This window comes from Mobula birostris, chromosome 23, assembly GCF_030028105.1.
Source record: "Mobula birostris isolate sMobBir1 chromosome 23, sMobBir1.hap1, whole genome shotgun sequence".
In the NCBI taxonomy this organism is placed as follows: Eukaryota; Metazoa; Chordata; class Chondrichthyes; order Myliobatiformes; family Myliobatidae; genus Mobula; species Mobula birostris.
The window spans coordinates 31,411,633-31,436,278 of NC_092392.1; the positions used below are offsets into that span (position 1 = coordinate 31,411,633).

At 39.9% G+C, this 24,646-nt stretch overlaps 1 protein-coding gene across 1 annotated transcript in view; it reads right to left on the reverse strand.

The window, feature by feature from the left end:
* Positions 1-975: 975 nt before the first annotated feature.
* mov10l1 (Mov10 like RNA helicase 1) overlaps positions 976-24,646 on the reverse strand; it is a 65,319-nt gene continuing 41,648 nt past the window's right edge. The window contains exons 16-27 of the mRNA XM_072241241.1: positions 22,332-22,410; positions 20,676-20,860; positions 19,901-20,047; positions 17,235-17,356; positions 16,265-16,364; positions 13,680-13,841; positions 11,142-11,315; positions 8,167-8,316; positions 6,289-6,396; positions 2,020-2,163; positions 1,671-1,760; positions 976-1,150 (exon numbers count right to left, since the gene is read on the reverse strand). Of these exons, the coding sequence (XP_072097342.1) occupies positions 1,118-1,150; positions 1,671-1,760; positions 2,020-2,163; positions 6,289-6,396; positions 8,167-8,316; positions 11,142-11,315; positions 13,680-13,841; positions 16,265-16,364; positions 17,235-17,356; positions 19,901-20,047; positions 20,676-20,860; positions 22,332-22,410 (1,494 nt within the window). The 3' untranslated portion in view covers positions 976-1,117. The remainder of the gene's footprint in view (positions 1,151-1,670; positions 1,761-2,019; positions 2,164-6,288; positions 6,397-8,166; positions 8,317-11,141; positions 11,316-13,679; positions 13,842-16,264; positions 16,365-17,234; positions 17,357-19,900; positions 20,048-20,675; positions 20,861-22,331; positions 22,411-24,646) is intronic.

Genomic DNA, 24,646 nt, shown 5'->3' on the forward strand with positions numbered 1-24,646 from the left:
CCACCAAATTAGTTTAAGCCCTCGCCAACAGTTCTAGCAAACATGCCCGCAAGGATATTGGACCCCCTCAGGTCCAGGTGTAACCTATCCTTTTTGTACAGGTCATGCCTTACCCTAGAGGAGATCCCAATGATCTAGAAATCTGAAGCCCTGCTCCCTGCACCAATTCTTCAGCCACTCATTTGGCTGCCAAATCATCCTATTCTTACCTTTGGTGGCACAGGCAGCGATACAGAGATTACTACCGTGAAAGAGACACTGAGGGTAAGTTGCCTCAGGGATGTCTCAGCCTCTTGAAGGGGGCAGGATGATCAGCTGGAAGTTGTGGTACATATTGGTTTTAATGACATAAGTTAGACAACATAGAAGTTTGAGGGAAGATGAGAGAGGTATACAAAATTGAGGGGTATAGACAAGGTAAATGCAAGAAGGCTTTTTCCACTAGAGCTTGGATGAAACTATAACTAGAAGCCATGGATATAGGTGAAATTCTTAAGAGAAACATGAGAGGAGACTTCACTCAGTGGTGAGTGTGGAATGAATTGCTAGCGCAAGTGTTGGATGCAATTTTAATTTCAATCTTAAAGTATGAATGGCAGGGCTATGGTCTGGGTGCTGGTCAATGGGACTAGGCAGTTTAAATGGTTTGGCATAGACTGGACGGGTTGAAGGCCTGTTTCTGTGCTGCTGTTTTCTATGACTCGGAACACCTACATACTGTTTATTGCAGATGACTGCAATGAATTTCTATGCCTTGTATCTGTGCTCCATCTTGTGGCTGGATTCTTGAAGAAACAGCATTTAAATATACTGTGCAATTCCAGTTGAGCTTTGACATTTCCAAGGTTTTGAAAAAAGCAATCTGACCAACATCAATGCTCACATTAGATTTTCTTTTTAAACAGATGTATTATTCAGGATCCATGACAGTTTCAGAGATACTAAAAAGAAAATCAAGCTAAATACACATACACAACTAAATAAGCAACTTTACTACTTGGAAGTTTAATATTTCAAGAAATGGAGGGGATTAACCTCTAAACTTGCAAAAAAAAATGGGTACCACTTTCTTCTGAAGTCTTGTTTTTGAAAAAGAGTTTCAAAAATTGCAGTGTTCTTAAGCAGGTATCTCAGAAATAGATGAAGACCCCTGAGGATGAGAAAAACGTAAGTGATACAAACAGCTCTTTAGCTAAGTGTATTAATGCTTTTAAAAGATAAACTCTTGGGAAGATGGACCAAGGGGGTGACTATGTGATTCGCCATTTCAATGGCACAACAATGAAGCAGCAACTAAAATGCTTAAATTTAGAATTTTCTCAAATAAACCTGATGAAAACCAGCCATGACTGGCTCACTCTAGCCCTAGTGGCACCACAGTACCAAGCAGTGAAGCAGAATTATCTTCTTGCTCTCAATTGTCCTATTTCTCATAACTTGTCAGATTTTCTTTTACTGCTTTATTACTAGGGTGTGATGAGGTTAGATGCTGCAGAAATCATACAACCATCCTCTCACAATGGTGCTACTTTCAGAAATAAAGCAATACGCTTATAAAATGACATTTGCCAATCTATTGAGAGATAAAGTTTAGTTTTAGATAACTATTAGCATGGTTTACATCACTACATTGTGGACAAAATGGAACCATAAATTAATAACAAACTTACCCTCCGGGCTAAAAGTTCATTTGGGAGATTACAACCGACATATGCATCATTTAGAATACAGTATTCCAGAAGTGCACTCCAGCATGCATCCTGTAATGATTCACATATTTTGAAAACAGTTTTAAACTTAACAGTATTATCAGAGTACCATGTACTAAATGCCATCTATTATTTCAGTATTAAGAAATTCCCTTTTAAAAATTAAATCAATTTTCATACAATTTTTGTATTTTAAAATAATTTGAAATTTCAGAACATTCATACAGTCCTTAACTTTTACTCAGAAAACATGTTATTTTGTTAATTACTGCTTGTACCAAAATTCTATTCCGTAAAGAACTCTACTCACCTGGAGGAGAACATAGGGATTCCCAACCAAGATCAGTAATGCTTTAGCCCTGGTGACTGCCACATTAAATCTTTTGGGGTTGCAAAGAAATCCCAAGCTATAATGCTTATCCTCAATCAGATTTTCTTCTTCAATTGAACGTACCTTTGCAATAAATATTTTAAGACTTCAATGAAAGGGTAAACAAAAATGTAACCTAACAAAAAAACCCATACAGCAGCATGCTCACCTCTATATGCTTTATATTTAATACCCTCAAGAACTCTATAGTAAAATAGGTTAAGTATTTAAAATATTACTATGCAAGTATGAAAAGTAATTTGTACAGCAGGATTAGTTGCAAGTTGTGTTACCTCTAATTAGCACCTGTACACAGGTATGGTTAATAGTTTGCAATTTGGTATTGGTTTACTGTCACATGTACCAAGATACAGTGAAAAGTTTGTCTTCCATACTATTTGTACCAATCAGATCATTGAGCAACAAGGTAAAACAGAAAATGCAGAATGAAGTATAAAAGCTGTGTGCTCAAGATTCCATCTTATAGTACAAGAGGTCCATTTTAGATTCTGATATCAGTGGGATAGAAGCTGTTCTTGGGCCTGGTTAGACATGCTTTCAGGCTTTTTTAAAAAAATCTTCTGCCTGATGGGAGAGGGAAAACAAAAACATGTCTGGGGTCTTTGATTATGCTGACTACTTTACCGAGAGACATGGCCTTTGAGATGAGGCTGGTTCCTGTGATGTGCTGAGCCATGTCCACAACTTTGTAGTTTCCTGTGGTCACTTGCAGAGAAATGCCACACCACACCATGATGCACCCAGACAGAATGTTTTCTGTGGTGCGTTAATAAAAACTTTTTCCTGAGGAAGGAGGGGCACTGGTGAGCTTTCTAGGCTGTGACATCAACATGATTGGACCAGGGTAGGCTACTGCTGATGTTCACATCTAGGAATGTGAAGCTATCAACCCTCTCTACCTCAGCACCGATGAAAATAAATTAATCAAAAGTTGATATTTGCTTTATGATCCAGAGTTCAAAGGTGCTATAGGGGGAAAAAAAGCCCCTGGTTCATATGGCCTACAAAGGGTTAGTCATAGAGCAATACAACACAGATACAAGCCCTTCAGCTGAGCGTCCACACCGACAATGATGCCACTCAGCTAGTCCCAATTTCCTGCGTTTAGCACCATCTCGCTAAGCCTGCCCATCCACATATCTATCCAAGTACTTCTTAAGTGATACTATTATACCTGCCTGAACAACTTCCTCTGGCAGTTCGTTTCACATAGTGGCATGAAACTTCTGAAGATTGGAAAGGAGGCTAATGTCATCTTTTGTTTAAAAAAGTGTAACACGGACACGCCAAGGAACTGCCGACCACGCAGTGAGTGTGTTGCTGGAGGGAATTCCAGCATTTAGACAGACATAATCTGATTAGAAAGAGTCAATATGACTTTGTGTATGGGAAATTGTGCTTGATGAATCTTAAATTGTTGTTGTTTTTTGAAGAAGCAACCAAAAAGGTAGATGGGGATGGGATAGTTGATGAACTTTGATCCACATGGTAGGTTGATCTGGAAGATAAGGTCCCATTTAATCCAGAGAGCTAATTACGTAGCTCTTCTTTCAGTTAGTCCTGACGAAGGATCTCGGCCTGAAACGTCAACTGTACCTCTTCCTAGAGACGCTGCCTGGCCTGCTGCGTTCACCAGCAACTTTGATGTGTGTTGCTCTACTCTTCCCTAGCCACTTTTTCACTCTTAATATAGCTATAGAAGCTCTTGGGATTTTTCTTAATCTCACCTGCCAGAACCACTTCATTCCTCCTCATTAGAGCGTTCTTAATCTTTTTATAGTTATCAAAGGATTTGCTTGATCCTGATCTCTTAAATCCACTGTATGTGTCCTTTTTCTTGGAAAAAAGCCTCATTACCTCTTTTCAGCCAATGTTTTCTGAATTTGCCAAGTTTACTCTTCACCCTAACAGAAATATACTGGTCCTGGATTCTTAAAAGCCTCCCACTTGCCATTTGGTTCTTTCTTTTCAAACATGCTCATTCCAACCTCTGAAAGATCCTGTGTAATTCCCCCAAAATTAGCCTGACTCCAGTTTAGGACCCTAACCTGAGGGCAAGGCACATCGTTTTCCATTGTTATCTTAAAATTAGTAGAATTATGGTCACTAGAGTCGAAGTGCCCCCTGACAGCCACTTCAGTTACTTGCACTGTGCTGCTCATTAAGAGGAGCACCAATACTGAACCATCAGGTTCAGGAACAGCTATTACCCCCTCAACCATCAGGATAAATAGATAACTTCACTCACACCATCACTAGCTGTTCCCACAACCTAATCAAATTACTTTCAAGGACTCTTCATCTCATGTTCTCGGTCTATTTTGCTTATTTATTTATTATTATTCTTTCTTTTTGTATTTGCACAGTTTGTTGTGTTTTTTTTTGCACACTGGTTATTGTCCATGCTGTAGGGTGCGGTCTTTCATTGACCCTATTGCATTTTTGCATTTGCTATACAGCCCAATTATTCTTACAACTGCGAGCAATTTCTCTATAGATCACCTCCTCATTCCCTCTGACTTCTGGGGGCAGATCTATAATATAGCCTCACTAGACTGGTTCGCCCTTCCTGTTTCTAAGTTCTACCCATACTGTGGACGTTAAAGCAGTAATTTGAAGAAATATTTGCTTCATTTTCTAGTATATTCAAATAACTTCAAGAGCATCATCATTGTATAATCCACGTGCTTTGAAAATATTTGACAGTTTATCTGTGATCAGCAAGTTGGTCAATTATATAGTTTAATTGGACATTAATGCACTATATTTTAAAGCACTGTAGCTACACAGTCATAGTAAAAATGATAAGTCTGAAGTCATGCAATATGATCCCAAAATGTTTTCTATTGTAACTGTATATTTTACTGATCAACAATTATTAAATGATCAAACATCAGGCAAGAGATTATCACCTTAAAACATAGGTCAATGCTTAGAAACAGCAGAAAAAGGTTAACAGAAAAATAAATGCTTTCATTTTGTAAATCTATTGGAGCTGCAAGTAGCAGACACAATTCAATTCTGCTTAATGTAATTTCCAGTACACAAATGTAAAGGAGAACAAAATAATTGCTACTCCGGATCCAATGCAGAACAAAAACACATTGTGTTTGCAAAAGAACATAATAATAATATATAAATACATAAGATAATTTATATACATATCCATAATATGACACTGGGCACAGGAATAAGGTGACTGACAGAAAATGATAAAGTGGTGGTGATGGGTGTGGAAGGGTGGGTCAGTGGGTAGAGGTGTTCGTTAGCCTTACTGTTTGGGGAAAGTAACAGTGTTTGACTCCGGCAGTCCTAGCGTGGATGCTATATAGCCTTTTCCCTGATGGAAGCGAGACAAACAGTCCACGAGCAGGGTAGGTGGGATCCTTCATGATGTAACTGGCCCTTTTCCAGCACCTTTCTGTAGATATGTCCTTGATGGCGGGAGGTTGGTGCTGGTGATGTGTTGGGCAGTTTTGACTATCTGTTGTAGAGCCTTCCTGGTTGACACTGTGCAGTTCCTGCATCATGCAGTGATGCAACTTGTTAGGATGATCTCTACTCCACATCTGTAGATGGACACGAGTATAGGTGTCCATAGTCCAGCTATCTTTAGCCTCCTCATAAAGTAGAGGTATTGGTAAGCTTCCCTGATTGTGTAGGATGTGTTGTGAACACGAGAGGTTGTGTGAGATGTGCAGTTCCAGGAATTTCCACTGCTGTGCCGCCGATGTAAAGAGGGGTGTGAATAGTGTGAGTTCTCCTGAAGTCAATAACCATCTCCTTTGTCTTGAAGGGGAGGTTATTTGCCTGGCACCAGACCTTAAGCTCTTCCCCTTCCTCTCCTGTAGGTCATCTCGCCACTGTTGTGTCATTGGCAAACTTGACAATGAGATTACTCGGGTGTTTGGCCGTGCGGTCGTCTTTGAGCAGAGTGTACAGCAGTGTGCTCAGCACACAGCCCTGAGGAGGACCCATAGTGAGGATGATAAGGAGAGAGTAGTTGCACACCCTAAGTATTAGAGATCTGTTGATTAGGAAGTCCAACATCCAGTTGCAGAGTGGTGTATTTAAACTGAGGAGTGGGAGTTTGTTGACCACAATGTTTCCAGATTAATGTCAACCATTACTAAATCGTTAATACATGACTTAAAGATGTCAAATATCACAAATTTTAATGGAACTTACTGTTGATAAAATAATAACCATTTTCTCCTGGCCTTGAAATTCTTCAACAGATCCAACCTTTATGTCAGCAAGGTTAACACTTCGAAGGAGGACTCTAATTTTTTGAACCTGTGTTCACAAAACGAAACAATTTTATACAAGTGCTTTGTAATGACCCAGGAATACAAATGTTCACATCCACTACTGTACACAGTCAACATTTTCTTTTGTATGATTTTCTATGAATTTTTAAAATAAATTACTATTTCACTGTTTTATGTTTACAATCCGTGCACAAGTCTTAGGCACTTATATATAGCTAGGGTGCTGTGTTTATTAAATATTATAAAAATATTAGATTAAAGTCTGAACAATTCCAAGTGACACTAACTCTTTGTGAGCTTGCAGCATGTAAGGTGTCTGTTCAAGTTAAATACTGTAGGTTTGTTAAATGTTTGTGAAATGGTGGGAGGAGAAGATGGCGGCGCAACACAGTGCGTGTAGCCTCTCCGGTGAAATGGTATCGTGTTTGTTAAATAGGGGCCGTGCACAATTCTGATTTGATGGAGACAGCCGTGAGAAGCACGGAGGAACATCTAGAGAAACTTCTGAAATGCCTGGTTCGCTGCCGCTGCTACTGTGCGATCGAGAGTCTCTGGAGGGAAGGCCCCAAATCCTCGGCTTTGTCTGCTGCTGCCAGCCGAGGCTGGAGTCGAAGTGCTCGGCAGAGATGATGCTCAGTGTTGGACGGCTGGTCAGAGGCTCGAAGTTTTCGGACGACTCAGAGTCGGACTGTGGTCCGGCATGGCAGGGAGAGTTTTCTTCCTTCTCCCGTCTGCGTGAGATCTGGGATTTTCGAGGGACTTTGAACTTTTTTTTTTACCATGCCCACGGCCTGTTCTTCATCAAGTTACTGTATTGCTTGCACTGTTGTAACTATATGTTATAATTATGTGGTTTTTGTCAGTTTTTCCAGTCTTGGTCTGTCTTGTGTTTCTGTGATATCGCACAGGAGGAATATTGTATCATTTCTTAATGCATGCATTACTAAATGACAATAAAAGAGGACTGCGTGTCCTCATAATCTAATCAAATCAAATAGTGGTTGGATTCTTTCTTGGCCTCAAGGCACAAGTAGCATGAGGACAAAAGACTAAATAGTTTGCCCATCTCTGTGTCTCTTGCTATGCTGGTGGACTGAACCTAGAACAACTGAAGCACCTTTCGCTCAGTTCTTGGGATTTCACCTACACTGAGATCGATCAGTGCCAAGGACCCAGACCCTGGGTGATTTCATGAACAGCAACAATCAATTGGAAACTAAGAATCGTGAGCCCTGATATCTTCATAACTCTGTATGTGGTACTTTATGTGGTTTATTTGTGGTTTCTGTTTTATGATAATAAATTAGGCTTAAGTTACTTTGCCATGCTAGTATGCACATTACCACATTTCCTGAACACTTGAATTGGTTTGGGTCTTTGGGGTCTGATCAGCTCAGCCCATTACCGGTGCCTAAAACTTTTGCACAGTACTGTATTGACTAAATGTTTACCAATATTAAGACAAAGCTTAAGACTCTCAGAAATTGTAGTTTTAAGAATAAATAGAGAGGACGGAGGTCGATGGATTTCTACCATGTGCTTAAAATCAAATCAAAATTAACCCACAGGAAATGATATAAACAAAGTTTGCAGTGCTGTGCAAAACTCTTGTATAGTATTGTAACTTTAATAAAGAAACATCATTAATAAGTAACAAATACCATACTGCATTTGAAGTTAACACATTTCATGAGGTCCTGAATATTCATTGACTTCCACTACAGGCAGAAGCAAAAGATCAATAATGAAGGCACCTTAGTGCAGAGAAAGGGAAATATGAAGTTATCTTACATACCTGCTTTTGGTAGGGGGTTATGATCCCAATATCAGAAGGCGGTACTGGGTTTGTGCAAAGTTTAACCAGCAGACAACAATAACGCAGAACCTGAACAGCTTCTTTAGGGTTGAACCATGATGGATTGCTACCTTCCCTCATATCACTTCCCTGAAATTTAAGCATATTGAATGGTTACGATCCGGCTGGTGGTGTAGTGGCATCAGTGTCGGACTTCGGGACGAAAGGTCCCAAATTCAAATCCAGCCGGCTCCCCTGCACGCTTTCCATCCATGCTGGGTTACGAGCTGGTGATCTCTTTGGAAGCTCACCTGGCAGAAGGCAATGGCAAACCACTGCTGTAACTTGCCTCGTACACGGTTCCCCACTACGTTAGGCGTGGAGGGAAATCGTCCGCTAACCGGAGAAACCCTGGATGCGACGTACCTTTCCTTTTGAATGGTTACAAAATTTGAATTTAAAAGTACTTGTAAAAAGAGAATGTCATTCACACACCCTTTCCTGCAGCCGGAACATATTGTACAGGAACGCAATGCATCTTTGCTATATCTAAAATAACAATTAAGTGCAAGATGGTGCCAGCAAACAACACAACTAATGGTGATCATTTGCAAACAGTTAACAAAACCACTACTTCTCCTCCTTTTAAATATTCTTTTACTACTAATCTGTGTATGATGGGAACCTGTAACTTAACATTTTGATAATTTATTTTGGGCCAACTGAGCAACCTGGGGTTTTTGCTGTCTCTAAGAGAATCCGCCGTGGTTGTGAATGGAGTGGATGGCCTAGTGGCAGAGCAAGAACCCATAATTGGCTCCAATTCCTGACCAACTGTGTTCAGCGCCATCTGCCTGGTCTCTCCTCTCCCTCTTGCTGACTGCTGCCGGAGTCTTGGGTCCTGGGCAAGGTTTGATCAGTGCAGTTTGTGGACTGGACTCATTTCCAGAGGACTCTGCAGTTCATGTTATATGTGTCTCTGATTTCTGGTTTCTCTTTTTTTTAAAAAAAATTGCTATTTTGCACGATTTTGTTTGGGGCAGACTGACTTTGTGGCCTGCAGTAAACAAATGACACAGCGCTAAACTGAACAGAACATACCTAAACTGTTTCAAAGAATCTGTGGTTTATAGCAGTGGTGTGCAGAAGAGCATCTCTGAATACACAACACGTTGAATTTTTAAAGTCGATGGTCTACAGCGGAAAAAGACCAGAAACATACACTCAGTAGCCAATTTACAGGAGGTATCTAATGAAATGGTTACTGAGTGTAGTTTAAGGAAATACCAGGAATTCCTTTGAGGAATTTAAATTTCCTATATGTTGCAGACACCACAACAGCAGGTACGGCAGAGGTGACAGGGACCACGCCATCTCCAACCACATCAATTACTGGCAAGTTATTATTATTTAGAATTTAGTCTTGAAAGCCACCCAAAGATTGTGTTGCCGCAATTGTATTGAGGCCATTATTTCCAGCAGATCTGAATAAGTTCTCCCTTATGGACGTCAGTGCTTGTATTTTAACTAGGATTGCATTTCCTAAAAGTGATTCTTTCATGCTCCACATTAATGTTGGCAGGTGGAATATAGTGCAGGAAAGTGTATGGCCATGCACTCTGGTAGAAGGAAAAAAAAAGACACATAGACTATTTTCTCTAGAGGGAGAACATTTAAAAATCAGAGATACAAAGAGACTTGGGGTGGGGGGCTCGTGCAGGATTCCCTACAGGTTAACTTGCAGGCTGATTTGGTGGTGAGGAAGGCAAATGCAATGTTAGTACTCATTTTGAAAGGTCTAGAATATAAGGGAAGAATGTGATGCTGAGGCTTAATAAGGCATTAGTCCGGCTGCAATTGGAGTTTTGTGAGCAGTTTTGGGCCCCTTTTTGAAGAAAAGATGTGTTGACATTGGAGAAAGTCCGGAGGAAGTTCACAAGAATGATTCCACGAATGGAAGGGTTAGTGTATGAGGATCATTTGATGGCTCTGGGCATGCACTTGGGAGTTTAGAAGAATGAGGGGGGATATCTCACTGAAACCTACCAAATATTGAAAGGCTTAAACAGGGTGGATGTGGTGAGGATGCTTTCTGTAGTGAGGGAGTCTAGGACCAGAAAGTACAGTCTCAGAATACAAGAACATCCCTTTTGAACAGATAATTAGGAATTCCTTTAGTCAGAGGATAGTGAATTTGTGGAATTCACTGCCACAGACAGCTGTGGAGGCCAAGTCATTGAGTGTGAGGGTGATAGCTTTTTAATTAGCAAGGGTATTGAAGGTTATAGGGAAAACACAAGAGAATGGGGTGGAGAGGGATAATAACTCAGTCATGATGGAATGGTGGAGCAGATTCGATGTGCTGAATGGCCTAACTCTGCTCCTGTACTTTATGGCCAAACTTAATGTAACCTCAGCCCTGCTTTCCCATTTATTCATTCACTTCTTTACTAATCAAGTATCTATCTAGCTCTGCCTCCAAAATTTTGGAAGGCTCCACTCAACAACCCGTTGAAGAGTAAAATCCCAGCCATCTGAGAGAAAACATTTCCATTCAGCTCTTTCTATAAAAAAATAATTTTTAAATTGACACCTTGTTTTACATTCTCCCTAAAGAAAAAGTCCTTTCTGCATCCACCCTGTCAAGACCCCTCAGGATTTTATCTGCTTCACATCTTGTAAACTCAAAACAGATACAAGCGTAGCCTCACCAATTTTTTTTGTTACAAGTCACTCCTTTCAGCTATTAGTCTATAAACCTTCTCTGAACTGCTTCCAAATTATCAGCAACTTCACATAGCAAAACTAATACTGTATACAATACTCCAAATGTAATCTCACTCATGCCCTGCATGAATGAGACAGTAAAACTGATAACTGAACCTTAAAAACTTATTTTGGAAGGATAAAACGATAATGTTTTAATTATGAGTAAGTTTGAAGTCTTTGGAAATGCAATGCACTCAACAACGTACCCTCAATCCATGAAAAATGATGGGAAATCCTTTCTTGGGCAACTTTTCCCAGTTACAAAACTTGTTGGCCATAGACTGATTGGCGCACATCACCAGCTCATCATGATAGAAGAGTTTAGAGGGCAGGTCAAGCAAAGACGAATGTGAGCGATAATTGTTCATTAGTTTTGTAACCTAAAAAGAAATACTAAATTTTAACTGCAAATCGGAATACAATTTCTGTACACTCCATTGAGCTTCCAACATCATACATTGCCCTTTAGAATACTCCTAAATAATCCCAAACTAAACTAAAATAACTTTACAAATTAACTTTATTTTTAAATTAGTAAGTCTGCTGATGACACGAAGGTTGGAGGTGTTGTGGATAGTGTGGAGGGCTGTCAGAGATTACAGTGGGACATCGATAGGATGCAAAACTGGGCTGAGAAGTGGCAGATGGTGCTCAATCCAGATAAATGTGAAGTGGTTCATTTTGGTAGGTCAAATATGATAGCAGAATATCGTATTAATGGTAAGAATCTTGGCAGTGCGGAGGATCAGAGGGATCTTGGGGTCCGAGTCCATAGAACGCTCAAAGCAGCTTCTCAGGTTGACTCTGTGGTTAAGGCGGCACACGGTGTATTGGCCTTTATCAATCGTGGGATTGAGTTTAAGAGCCGAGAGGTAATGTTGCAGCTATATAGGACCCTGGTCAGACCCCACTTGGAGTACTGTGCTCAGTTCTGGTTGCCTCACTACAGGAAGGATGTGGAAACCATAGAAAGGGTGCAGAGAAGATTTAAAAGGATGTTGCCTGGATTGGGGAGCATGCCTTATGAAAACAGGTTGAGTGAACTTGGCCTTTTCTCCCTGGAGCAAAAGAGGATGAGAGGTGACCTGAAAGAGGTGTATAGAATGATGAGAGGCACTGATCGTGTGGATAGTCAGAGGCTTTTTCCCCAGGGCTGAAACGGTCACCACAAGAGGACACAGGTTTAAGGTGCTGGGGAGTAAGTACAGAGGAGTTGTCAGGGGTAAGTTAGTTAGTTAGTTATTTTATTTTATTTTTTTTTTTGTTTTGTTACGCAGAGAGCGGTGAGCGCGTGGAATGGGCTGCCGGCAATGGTGGTGGAAGCGGATACGATAGGGTCTTTTAAGAGACTTTTGGATAGGTACACAGAGCTTAGAAAAATAGAGGGCTATGGGTAAGCCTAGTAATTTCTAAGGTAGGAACATGTTCGGTACAACTTTGTGGGCCAAAGGGCCTGTATTGTGCTGTAGGTTTTCTATGTTTCTATGTTTTAGTAGAATTCAAAACATGTGGCTCTGACTCACAAACTTACTAGTAGTATTGTTAATTAATAAAAAATGGTCTCGTATTGCCCCCCACCCAGAACTTTCTTTTTTTCTTTCCTGAATGTTCTATATTCCTTATGAGCCTACCTCAATTCAAGTTGTCTAAACTTGCTGTAAACGTTTTCCTCCCCCGATCAAATCTTAAATATCCAAAATTGCACCTTTGCATTTCATCCTCACTGGAACATGCTGACCCTGAGCTCTCACTAACTTGTAAGACTCCCACTTGTCAGCTGTTGTCTTCCTTGCAAGCATATAATCACAGTCTACTTTACCCAGTTCTTGCTTATGCTTTTGAAATCAACCTTTCTCTGATTCAAGACAAACCTTGTGGCTTTCCATTGCTCCCTTGAAACTTACAGAATTGTGGTCACTGTATTCCCGTTAACACTCCTGCCACCTGCCCAGTTCCATTTCCTAAGGTTGAATACTGCCCCGCCTCAAGTGGGATTCTCTACATATTCTCTCAAATAACTTTCTTGGAAGCACTTAAATTCTGCCCCATCTAAGCCCTTTACACTGAAGCAATCTCAGTTAATATTAAGTTAAAATTTTCCACTACTATAACCCTTATTAGATTACAAGGTATAGGAACAGAATTAGACCAATTGTCCACCATTCTATCAAAGCTGATTTATTATCTCTCAACTCCCCCCCCTTCACCTGCCTTCTCCCTGTAATCTTTAGCACCCTGACAAATCAAGAACCTATCAATCTCCGCTTTAAATCTACCTAGGTCATTGGGTATAAAGTTGAGGTTGATAGGATCTTGATTAGTGAGGGCCTCTGTGCCAAAGAATTCGAGAAATTCCTCCTCATCTCTCTTCTAAAGGGCCATCCTTGTATTCTGAGGCTGTGCCCTCTGGTCTCAAACTCCCACTATTGGGAACATCCATTCCACATCCACTCCTCATGTTCCCAAATTTCCAACCATGTGAATTCAATGAATGAGTCCTCCAGGCTACCTTAAGTATGGCTGTTATGGTCTCCAAAAATGAGTAATGCATCATTTTTGTCTTCTGCATTCCCTCTGTCACAATCTAAAACTGTTGTACTCTGGAACAGCAAGTTGCCAGTCCTAGCTTTCCCTCAATCATGTCCATTATTGCAACATCATAATTCCAATTACTGTACAAATGCTGCATACAAACAAATCACACAGATACTGAGTGGTTGCAGTAAATGAACATTTAAACTCACAAAAAATGGATTGTAGGATCCAGATGCACACAAGATATCATTTCTAGAATATAAAGGCCGGGCCATTAGTCTCTCTAAGAATGAAACGGACAGACCGTACACTTTGGCAATTCTAGATTTTTCTATTGGCCCCAGCTGCATTGGATCTCCGGCAAGCACAATCTGTTGGTTTAATAAACAATTGCATAAATATTATTCAAAGTTCAAGGTAAATTTATCAAAGTACATACTGTGTAAACGTATACAAACCTGAGATCTGTTTTCTTGTGGGCATACTCCGTAAATTCAAGAAACATAATAAAATCAATGAAAGACTGTACCCAACCGGATGGACAAAGACAACCAATGTGCAAACACAAAGAAAATAATAATAATAATAAATATATAAACAATAGATATTGGGAACATAAGGTGAAGACTCCTTGAAAGTGAGTCCTTAGGTTGTGAGAACAGTTTAGTGATGGGGCGAGTGAAGTTATCTCCTTTTTCCAAGAGTCTGATGGTTTGGGGTGGGAGGGGGCGGTAATAACTGTTTCTGAACCTGGTGATGTGAGTTCTGAGGCCCCTGAACCCTCTTCCTGATGGCAGCAGCGAGAAGTAAGCAGGACCTGGATGGTGGGGGTCTCAGATGAGGGATGCTGCTTTCCTGCAACAGCACTCAGTATAGATGTGATCAATAGTGGGAAGGGCTTTACCTGTGATGGACTGGGCTGTATCCACTACTTTTTGTAGTGCTATAGTTTATACGTCTTTATGCATTTATATATTATTCATGTACTCTGAAGAAATACATTTCAAACCATCACAGAATCTCAGTGCTACTCTCTTTTGTGGCCTCCATGTCCTTCCTTAACTAAAATGAAAATTTAAAGGAGTCTGGACAAGAAATCCACAACAAACAAATTTGAATATACACACAAAATGTTGGAGGGACTCAGTCAGCAGGCCAGCTGCATCTACGGAAAAGAGTACACAGTTGATGTTTCTGGCTGAGACCCTTCATCAGGACATCTTTCCGCCCGAAATGTTGACTTTTCCATAGATGCAGCCAGGCCTGCTGAGCTTCTCCATCATTTTGTGTGTTGCTTTGGATTTCCAGCATCTGCAGACTTTCTCGTGTTTCTACGTATTACCCCTTTCCTGAGAAAGACGTTTTAGAATTTTGGCTATTGGTAGGTGATTATCCAATTCACTGAGAGGTGAACAAACTGAACTGTTGCTAGACTTTGCTCTATAGAAGCAGGGATAAGAGAAAATAAAAAAAAAAAAAATCCTCTGATGTATTATTTCTCCAGCAGTGATTATATCAACACGGATTGTTCACTCTTTGAAGAGGCGGAGCAGAGTAACAATGGTGCTAAATGGCAACTCCTTTGTTTGCATCTTCGGAAACAGCTCTATTTCCATCTTTAATATCTTTATTTTTCCCTTTCATGGTTCTTTTGAAGACCCTGACCTGGAGTTGCACGCTGACTTTGGTTCTTTGCGGGTATGGGACCCGCTCTCGGGTTTCATAACCAGCCGTTGTTAGGCACAACGGCTAACAACTCGGCATAAGAGTCCGGCTTGGATTTGGAAGCCTAGGATCTCAGTGCTCTGGAGCCAGGCGGATCGAGGGTTGGTGTCACGGCAGGAGACCAGTGTGTTGTCGGGGCAGTTGGAATACCCTACGACTGTGCCCAGAGACACGCGATCTTTGGTCACAGAGCTCGTAAAAAGCGATGTAATGGATTTTTAACATTGTAAACCAGCAAGTTGTTTGTTATGTCTCCCTGCTCGCTGGGAAAACAGGGACACCTTCTCCCTTATTAGGGAGAGAAAGATCGTGGGGTCTGTCGTATACCAGGTAAAACGCGAAGTCTCTGGAGTAACTGCAAGTCTGTGTCTTTGCTATTGCTTTGCTCATGCCTGAGTGCTGGGTGGTGAGTGCCAATGCTTTTTCTTTAGCCGGTGGGGGGGGGGGGGGGGGGAGAAGAGGGGGGATGGTTGCTTGCTGTCACTTACGCGCTGGTGGGGGGGGGGTCTTCGGGGTTCTAACATTCAACTGTCATTCATTCTTTGGAGCACTCCTCTGTTTTTGTGGATGGTTGCGAAGAAAAATCATTTCAGGATGTATATTGTATACATTTTTCTGGCATTAAATTGGACCTTAGAATTATGGTTATTCAAAGTTGGCAATTTCATCACCAAGTACTTGTCTATCAAAATAATATGCAGTTCAGGCAAAGCTAAATATAAATTCTTGTTCTGCATAATAGAGGCAAAACACTACAGATGTTGGAGTCAGAAACAAAGGGACAAATTGCTGAAAATACTCAGATCAGGAGGAATCTCGAGAGTGACATGGAATTAAGAGATTTTTTTTTATTAGAACACAAGTTTTTGTTTCCACTAACTTACTTCACAACATCCACCAGTTAATCAGTTGAAGATTTTCAGTAGGAGTTAAGACGAGAATGGCACATAAGAGATCCAGCCCATTACCTGAAATGCAAATGCTATCATCTACAAAGTAGGTGTATACCAATTGTTCTGTCCAAACCAACCCATATCTGGCTTGTTTTCTGCTATCACATCATACGTACCTGTCCATCTTTCCCAGATAGCAACAGAAGAGGGATGAGACATTCAGGTTCATTTGCTTGTCCAGCCTCATCCACAAAGACATGAGTGAAGTGTCCAGTCCTTTAATGCATTAGGGGAAGACAAAAATAGGGCACAATCAGCTGCTTTGGAAGGAAAATCTTCCTATTCACCAGCTATTTACAAAAAGAAAACCTTAACCCAAACCAGTCCAAATCATTCAGAATAATTTTATCAATAATTCTCAGTTCTTTTGTTCCTGATAAACTTGCGATATAATGTTCCATAAGTCGGTTTTCTCTGTATAAAACAGTATTCACAATAAATTTCTTTTGTCAAATATCTGAAGAATGTTAAAATCAAAAAAGGCAAATACTGAGCCCAACCATTAAGTGAACATAGCTAGTTTCACACAATTTCAGATATTTTACTTCAAGTGCATTATCATCATGTGCCGTGTCTTACGATGTGGGTGATCATGGTTTCAAGACCATGATTGTTCTTGGCAAATTTTCTACAGAAGTAGTTTGTGATTGTCTTCTTCTGGGCAGTGTCTTTACAAGACAGGCGACCCCAGCCATTATCAACACTCTTCAGATATTGTCTGCCTGGCATCAGTGGTCACATAACCAGGACTTGTGATATCACCAGCTGGTCTTACGACCTTCCACCACCTGCTCCCATGACCTAATCGGAGGGATACGCAGGAGCTACAACTTGCCCAAGGGTGATTTGGAGGCTAGCAGAGAAAAGGAGTGTCTTTCAACCTCCTTTAGTAAACATGCATCTCCACCTCGACACCTAACTCTAAGTGCACCTTGTCAAATCTGCAAGAACAGATCAATACCAAAAGGAAAATCAGAAAATGGATTGTTATACTTGTTCTTTGAAGCCTAGAAAACAACATTTGTTTACAATTATTTTGGAGGAATTTCATTACAAAGTATTTCATTGCTATTTGCTTCATTTTACCTCAATCCAATTTGATAGAATAATGCGGCTGAGCTACAGGTGCTTATTACTATCCTGCTGTGTGCTGCCTGCCAGAGATCTTCTCCATCTTTACTGTATAACTGTACAGTTTCAGGTATATGCTACAAAGGAAATGGGATTAAATCAGAAACTTATTTCTGTTCTTACCTCAGGTTATTTATAGACATAAATGGAAAATGCAACAAAACAATTACTCAACAGTGTTAAGTATGAACACATGGAAGCTTCTGTGGCTTTTAGCTGGAGGAAATATTAAAATATTTGTATTCCCTTTTCAGATGAGTCTTACTGGGAAAGTACCCCAGTCACAGTATGGCGGAGGGTGTTGATGCTTTTTTTTTAAAAAAAAAGTTGAAGTGGGGAAAGTGCTGCTTGCTGCTGCTTGTGCAAAGAATGTATAAATTATACAACCTGTAAACAAACAAATCTCAAGGCTGTATGATTTATACATTCTTTGATATGGCGTGTGGAGTAGGGGAGGCTTTAGGGCTCTAACGTTTTCACTGTCACATTCTTTGGGGCACCCTTCTGCTTATGTAGATGTCTACAGAGAACAAGAATTTCAGCTTGTATATTGTATGTATTCTTTGATATTAAATGGAACTATTAAATTTGGATCACTTAATGCAAGGAAGAACTCATTAAACATGTTAGAATCAGTACAGAGACTATAGTTTGAAACTCCAATATATATGAATCCTGACGAATGCAGTAAAGGAAAAAAAATATGAAGCTTGAACCAAATTTTTTGCAAAAAAATCATACGGCAGCACAAACATTCAAATGCCAACTTTCAATTTATTTCTTAACACAATGTAGTAATCTTATATCATTTCAGATCAGTAATAATGGGCCAAATCATAAGCTTTTTAAAGCCTTGACCACAAATCTTCTCTAAAGATGATCATTGTCATCAAGTGCACACAGCTACAGAATGGCTGGACTAACTACAAATGTAATTTCTTTATTCAGATTCAGAGCCTTGTACTACAGAATTTGTATTTAATTTTTTTTTTAGCAATACAAGATGGAGTAAGCTAAGCAATCCACCAGCTTAACCCTAGCCTAGTCACGGGACAATTTACAATGAACAATTAACCCACTGACCATTGCGTCTTTGAACTCTGGGAGGAAACTGGAGCACCCGGAGGAAACCCATGCATTCCACAGGTAGGATGTACAAACTCGTGACAGAGGAGACACTCCAAGCTGTAATAGCTTTATGCTAACCACTACGCTACCATGTACCCATGAAGGGATCTAAATATCAGAATCAAAAGCTATAATGCTGACACAAAGATTATTAAGTTTAATATCCGTTTAATTGATCAACATTTAACACATTTCCTTGTCTTTCCTGACAACCCTGAGAGTGAAGCGATATCTGATCAATTAGTCATCTTCTGTAAGATTCCAACTTTCAATATTTAAATTTCAAACAAATAAATTTGGGGGGGGGTGGGGGGGGAGAGAAATGGAAATATCCCTGTGAGATGAATGCACAATCAAATGTTTGGTAGTGCAACTGGCAGTGGGGAAGTTGCATAACCTCGGTTGTATCAAGGACTAGACCTCAAGCTGTTGGCTTGCCTGCTGCTGTAGTCCAGGAGGCGGTGTAGCGTGGCATCCATGCTTGGTTTGGTGGGGGGGGGGGGGGGGGCGGGGTTGGCCTCTCCCATCAGCACTGTCCCCTCTACTGTTCAATTGGTAGAATGACAGGCTGGATTGCAGTGGCTGCTCACTGCCAGAATCTGTACCATCAATCTGCAGGGCATGTCGCTCAGGGTCTTGGCTATGTATGTGTTTTTTCACGACTTTTTTTTTTGGTTGATAGTTTGGATGTGCAATGTATGTTTTGCACCTTGGCCCCAGAGGAACACTGTTTTGTTCAGCAGTATTCACGTATGGTTGAATGATAATTCAAATTGAATTTGATTTGATTTGAACATTTAAAATGAAGCAGACAAATAAGTGATCCCTAACAAGTAGTCCACAATTACTACAGCCAATCAAGCTGCAAACCAACAAAAAAGCAAAGCTCACTAAATTACCAGTGTCTTGGGTTGGAATGCAGAAAGGCTGTGGTTAAAATTACATTAAAAAAAATAGCACGTTGAAAGCAGTTTCCCCAGTGAAGGCTCATCACGAGCACGTGAATGAATTTGAAAAGAGGGTGCTGGGAGTATTTAATGGACAGAAGTAACAACAAAGGAACAATCCTTATGCAGCACACAAAGCCAATCAAGTCCAAAGGTCAGAGTAGATGTACAATTTAAAAAAAAATCAAGGCTGAAGTGAGTGGATAAAAAGTAGTCTTGTATTTGCATTGGGCCCGTCACATCACCTCCTTCTGGATATACCAAACCCTTTACAAACAATTTTAAAATCAAGGCATTCCTGTAGTGTTGGAAATGTGGCAGCTAATTGTCAATGAGTAATATTAAACTAGTAAGTGCAGAGGAAGATCTAAATGCAGTTCTACAGAGACAGAGGGAAAAGACTTTTATTAATAAATCATAAAATTAGCATTTTTTATATCTAACATTCTGGCCTTTGCTAAATTAGAATGCTTCTCGGTACAATAGATTCTTTCTATCCTGGCAGCAAATTCATTACAGACTTTTTTGCAGATTAAATGATCACACCTTTTCAAGCCTCCAGGTAGCATTAACTCGCACCATGTCTCCTTGCTTTAGCAGACCACTTTCATGCAACCGTATACAGAGCAGGTCAGTAGCACTATTAGATGGAGCGGCAGCTAAAATCCGACTGTGCGGCAAAGTAAAGTAAATCTAAACAGAAGAACATCAATACTGGCATTAAATTTTGCCCAAACAACAAAGGTGAACAAATCCAAAAAGTTAGTTTTCTATTGAAACAAACTTGAAACTATCCCAATTATCGTGCAGATCAATTTTTATGCGACTTGACAGTTCAACGTACTTCCTACTGTATGTAATCTATCTGCCTTAAAGAACACGAGTTGAAACTCTGAGCAAATGGATTCTTTCCAGTTCAACATTAAGTAACTAGCCAGATATGACAATACAGTACACTCTTTCATCAAATAACAATAAACTCTGAATTATAAATAGTATACAAGTTATATACTGTACATGAAAGTGAGAGTTCACTGAAATGTGATTTACCATTTTCACCTGTAGATCAGGAAATAAAGAGGTCGACATTTTTCACGCAAAGGAAATGAGAGAGGGGAAAAACACCTTTCAGTGCTGATGACAGCTAAAGTGAGACTATCAGATCAAACCAATGAAAATGAAAGGAAATGTTCCTCTCTCTAGTGATTGTTACTGGAATGGTGCAATGGTACAGACAGCAAATCCATTCACTGCATTGATGAGGCTGTGAAAAGCCAAATGAATCTTAAAATATACTAAAAACATTGAAGATATCAAATACCTGCAAAATAGCTTCAAGGATGGTGACCGTTTTCCCAGTGCCAGGGGGCCCAAACACAATATATGGTGTTGGTCTGCACTCGCCACGGACAATTTGTTTGACTGCAGACTTTTGTTGGTCATTCAGCAGTGAATTGAAAAAGCTGCATACTCTCTGATTAGATGGTTCAGCTCCCACATTTTTTCCTATGTTGAAATCATAAGCAATTTCATGCTTTTAACTGTCTGAGATCTTGAAATGTTCACAGTATTATCCCCAAGCATAATACACCACCAAAGTGAAACTACTAAAGCAGAAATGACTTCAGATTCCACATTAGCTCCACAGGTTGTTGGTTTATTAACTTAAGACTTTGCTAGTTGACCTCCGAGAGATCTCTCTACACTTGACTAAAATGAAGTGCCAAAGCCCCAATAAACTTCTCTGCAAACACTTATGGTTAATGTGACGTTAAAACGGAAGCACAGAATGACCAGAGCATAATCCCTCCAAGTGGACTATACAATCTCCCTCAAAAGACAGTTGGCAGGTCAGCTTTTTTTGAACATGCTCAACTATGGAATTCCACACCTAAAACTATAAGAGATGCAAACTCAGTTGTCACTTTTAAAAGTCAGCTCAAAACCTATTTATTTAACCTTGCTTTTAACTAACATCTTTTTATTTCCACGTTTGTACTTTTATTCCATCATAAAGCACTTTGAACTACATCGTCTGTATGAAAAGTGCTCGATAAATAAAGTTATCATCCTTCAGGAAGAAGGAAAATGGTTATTTTGAGTTACAAATTAGGAACATAAAACTCAAACATCCTATTTTTGATTTGGGCTTAATCATTCACTGTAACAACTTACAAACATTGGCATCCTATGGAGGTAGGCTTCCTGACTCTGGAGCTAACTACAAGTATAGAGGTTTGGATATGGTCAGGTCAATATTTTGATAAAACATTTGGCCTCAGGTTGAGTCTGGATGATTTGCCTAATATTGCTGCATTTGAATAATACATGTCATTTTAAGGTTATTGTTATTGTGACTATTTGGGTCAGACTTGGAAAAGATTACAAGACCTTAGGCCTGGTTTCAATTCCAGTTCGGATTGGTTGTGGTTGGGTCAAGTTTTACTTTTATACTGATAAAGAGCCATCTCTTTCTGCTGAAAATATCATCACTCATTATTATGTGCCATGTTGTATGACGTATAAGCGATCATGGTCTCAAGACCATGGTTGTTCTTGTCAAATTTTTCTACAGAAGTGGTTTGCCATTCCCTTCTTCTGGGCAGTAGCTTTACAAGACTGGTGACACCAGCCACTATGTGCCTGATTGTCAGTTGGTTGTATAACCAGGGCTTACAAGCATGTCACACGACAATCTACCACTTGCTCCCGTGGCTACACATGACCCTGATTTTGGGGGGGGGGGGGGGGGGGGAGGGGGCAAAGGTTTCACACCTTGCCCAAGGGTGACTTGCGGGCTAGCGGAGGGAAGGAGTGCCTTACACCTCCCTTAGTAGAGACACATCCTCACCCCGCTGAAAATATGGGTTTATCTTTCAGAAAATTAAGATGTTTTATGTGCATTCATGTCACCCAGTCTATGCAGAAACAGATAATCTATTAGGCATGTGAATTACTACAGGTATGCAGTCCTTACCAACTTCATCTCTTGTATCTTGCCACGAGCTCCCTTTACTTGTATGGGAATTATTTATCTCTGTACTCATATCCTTTTCCTGCAGACGACGACGGAATACAATTTCACCATAAAAATGTGTTGTTGACAATATATACCAACATAGCAATTAGCCATTTAATACAAGCTATATAACTCCTTCAGCTTTCAAAGTGCCGTTCACTTGTAGCCAAGCAGCCAAACTTCTGAAATAGAGAACTTATGCACAAACCATTTATGCTAATAATGCAAGGCTAGATTGCTTTAGAAATCTAAAATCCTATCTGGCTTTATTCCCAGTTTAAAAGGATAGAAGCACGAATTAAAAAATCGTGAAGCACGATTTATGGTTTTAAAAAGGTTATTGAAGTACATTTAGCAGAAATTAACAATGCATATTGTAATTACACCACAGAAGTTGTAACTTTCATGGTAACTTGCCAAAGATATATTTCACAAAATGAAAGAAATTAAAATATAGAACAGCACAGCACAGGTCCTTCAGCCCACGATGTAGCACCAAACTTTTAATCTACTGCAAAATCAATCTAATCTTTTTTGTCCCAAATGTCCTCCATCTTTCTTTCATCAACATGTCCCAAGAGACTCTTAAATGTCCGTAACGTATCTGCCCATACCATCACCCTAGAGAACCTTCAAGACAATTGTTTTCCTAACAGAAAGATGTAAAAATTGAACAACTAGCTGCTTGAGAGTTTTTCAGCCAGATTTTGTATTTTCTCATTTATTGTAAACCAGTTCAATTCACAATGCTTATAAAATGCAAGTTTATAAAATGAAGATTAAATGTACTGTAGTTTTTATTTAAACTAGAAAGAGTAATGGTCAAAGGCAAATCAACACAAGCTAACACTCCAAATGCAGAATATTATTGAGTATTGACTTCTCCCCTTTGTCCATATTAAACCAGACTAGTTTGTCACCTTGATTCCTTGATACACAGTGGCATGCAAAAGTTTGGGTACCCCTGGTCAAAATTTCTGTTACTGTGAATAGCTAAGCAAGTAAAAGATTACCTGATTTCCAAAAGGCATAAAGTTAAAGATGACACATTTCTTTAATATTTTTAATCAAGATTACTTTCTTATTTCCATCTTTTACAGGTTCAAAATAACAAAAAAGGAAAAGGGCCTAAAGCAAAAGTTTGGGCACCCTGCATGGTCAGAACTTAGTAACACCCCCTTTGGCAAGTATCACAGCTTGTAAATGCTTTCTGTAGCCAGCTAAGAGTCTTTCAATTCTTGTTTGAGGGATTTTTCACCCATTCTTCCTTGCAAAATGCTTCTAGTTCTGTGAGATTCTTGAGCCGTCTTGCATGCACTGCTCTTTTGAGGTCTATCCACAGATTTTCGATGAAGTTTAGGTCAGGGGACTGTGAGGGCCATGGCAAAACCTTCAGCTTGCACCTCTTGAGGTAGTCCATTGTGGAATTTGAGATGTGTTTAGGATCATTATCCTGTTCTAGAAGCCATCCTCTTCTCATCTTCAGCTTTTTTTTTTTTTTTACAGATGGTGTGATGTTTGCTTCCAGAATTTGCTGGTATTTAATTAAATTCATTCTTCCCTCTACCAGTGAAATGTTCCCCATGCCACTGGCTACAGCACAAACCCAAAGCATGATTGATCTACCCCTGTGTTTAACAGTTGGAGAGGTGTTCTTTTTATGAAATTCTGCAACCTTTTTTCTCCAAACATACCTTTGCTCATTGCGGCCAAAGAGTTCTATCTTAACTTCACCAGTCCACAGGACTTGTTTGCAAGATGCATCAGATTTGTTCAGATGTTCCTTTGCAAACTTCTGATGCTGAATTTTGTGGTGAGGACGCAGGAAAGGTTTTCTTCAGATGACTCTTCCATGAAGGTCATATTTGTGCAGGTGTCGCTGCACAGTAGAACAGTGCACCACCACTCCAGAGTCTGCTAAATCTTCCTGAAGGTCTTTTGCAGTCAAATGGGGGTCTTGATTTGCCTTCACAGCAATCCTACGAGCAGTTCTTTCGGAAAGTTTTCTTGGTCTTCCAGACCACAACTTGACCTCCACCATTCCTGTTAACGGCCATTTCTTAATTACATTACGAACTAAGGAAACGGCTACCTGAAAACACTTTGCTATCTTCTTATAGTCTTCTCCTGCTTTGTGGGCATCATTTATTTTAATTTTCAGAGTGCGAGGCAGCTGCTTAGAGGAGCCCATGGCTGCTGATTGTTGGGACAAGGTTTGAGGAGTCAGGGTATTATGAAATTTGCATCACCTGGTCTTTCCTAACGATGACTGT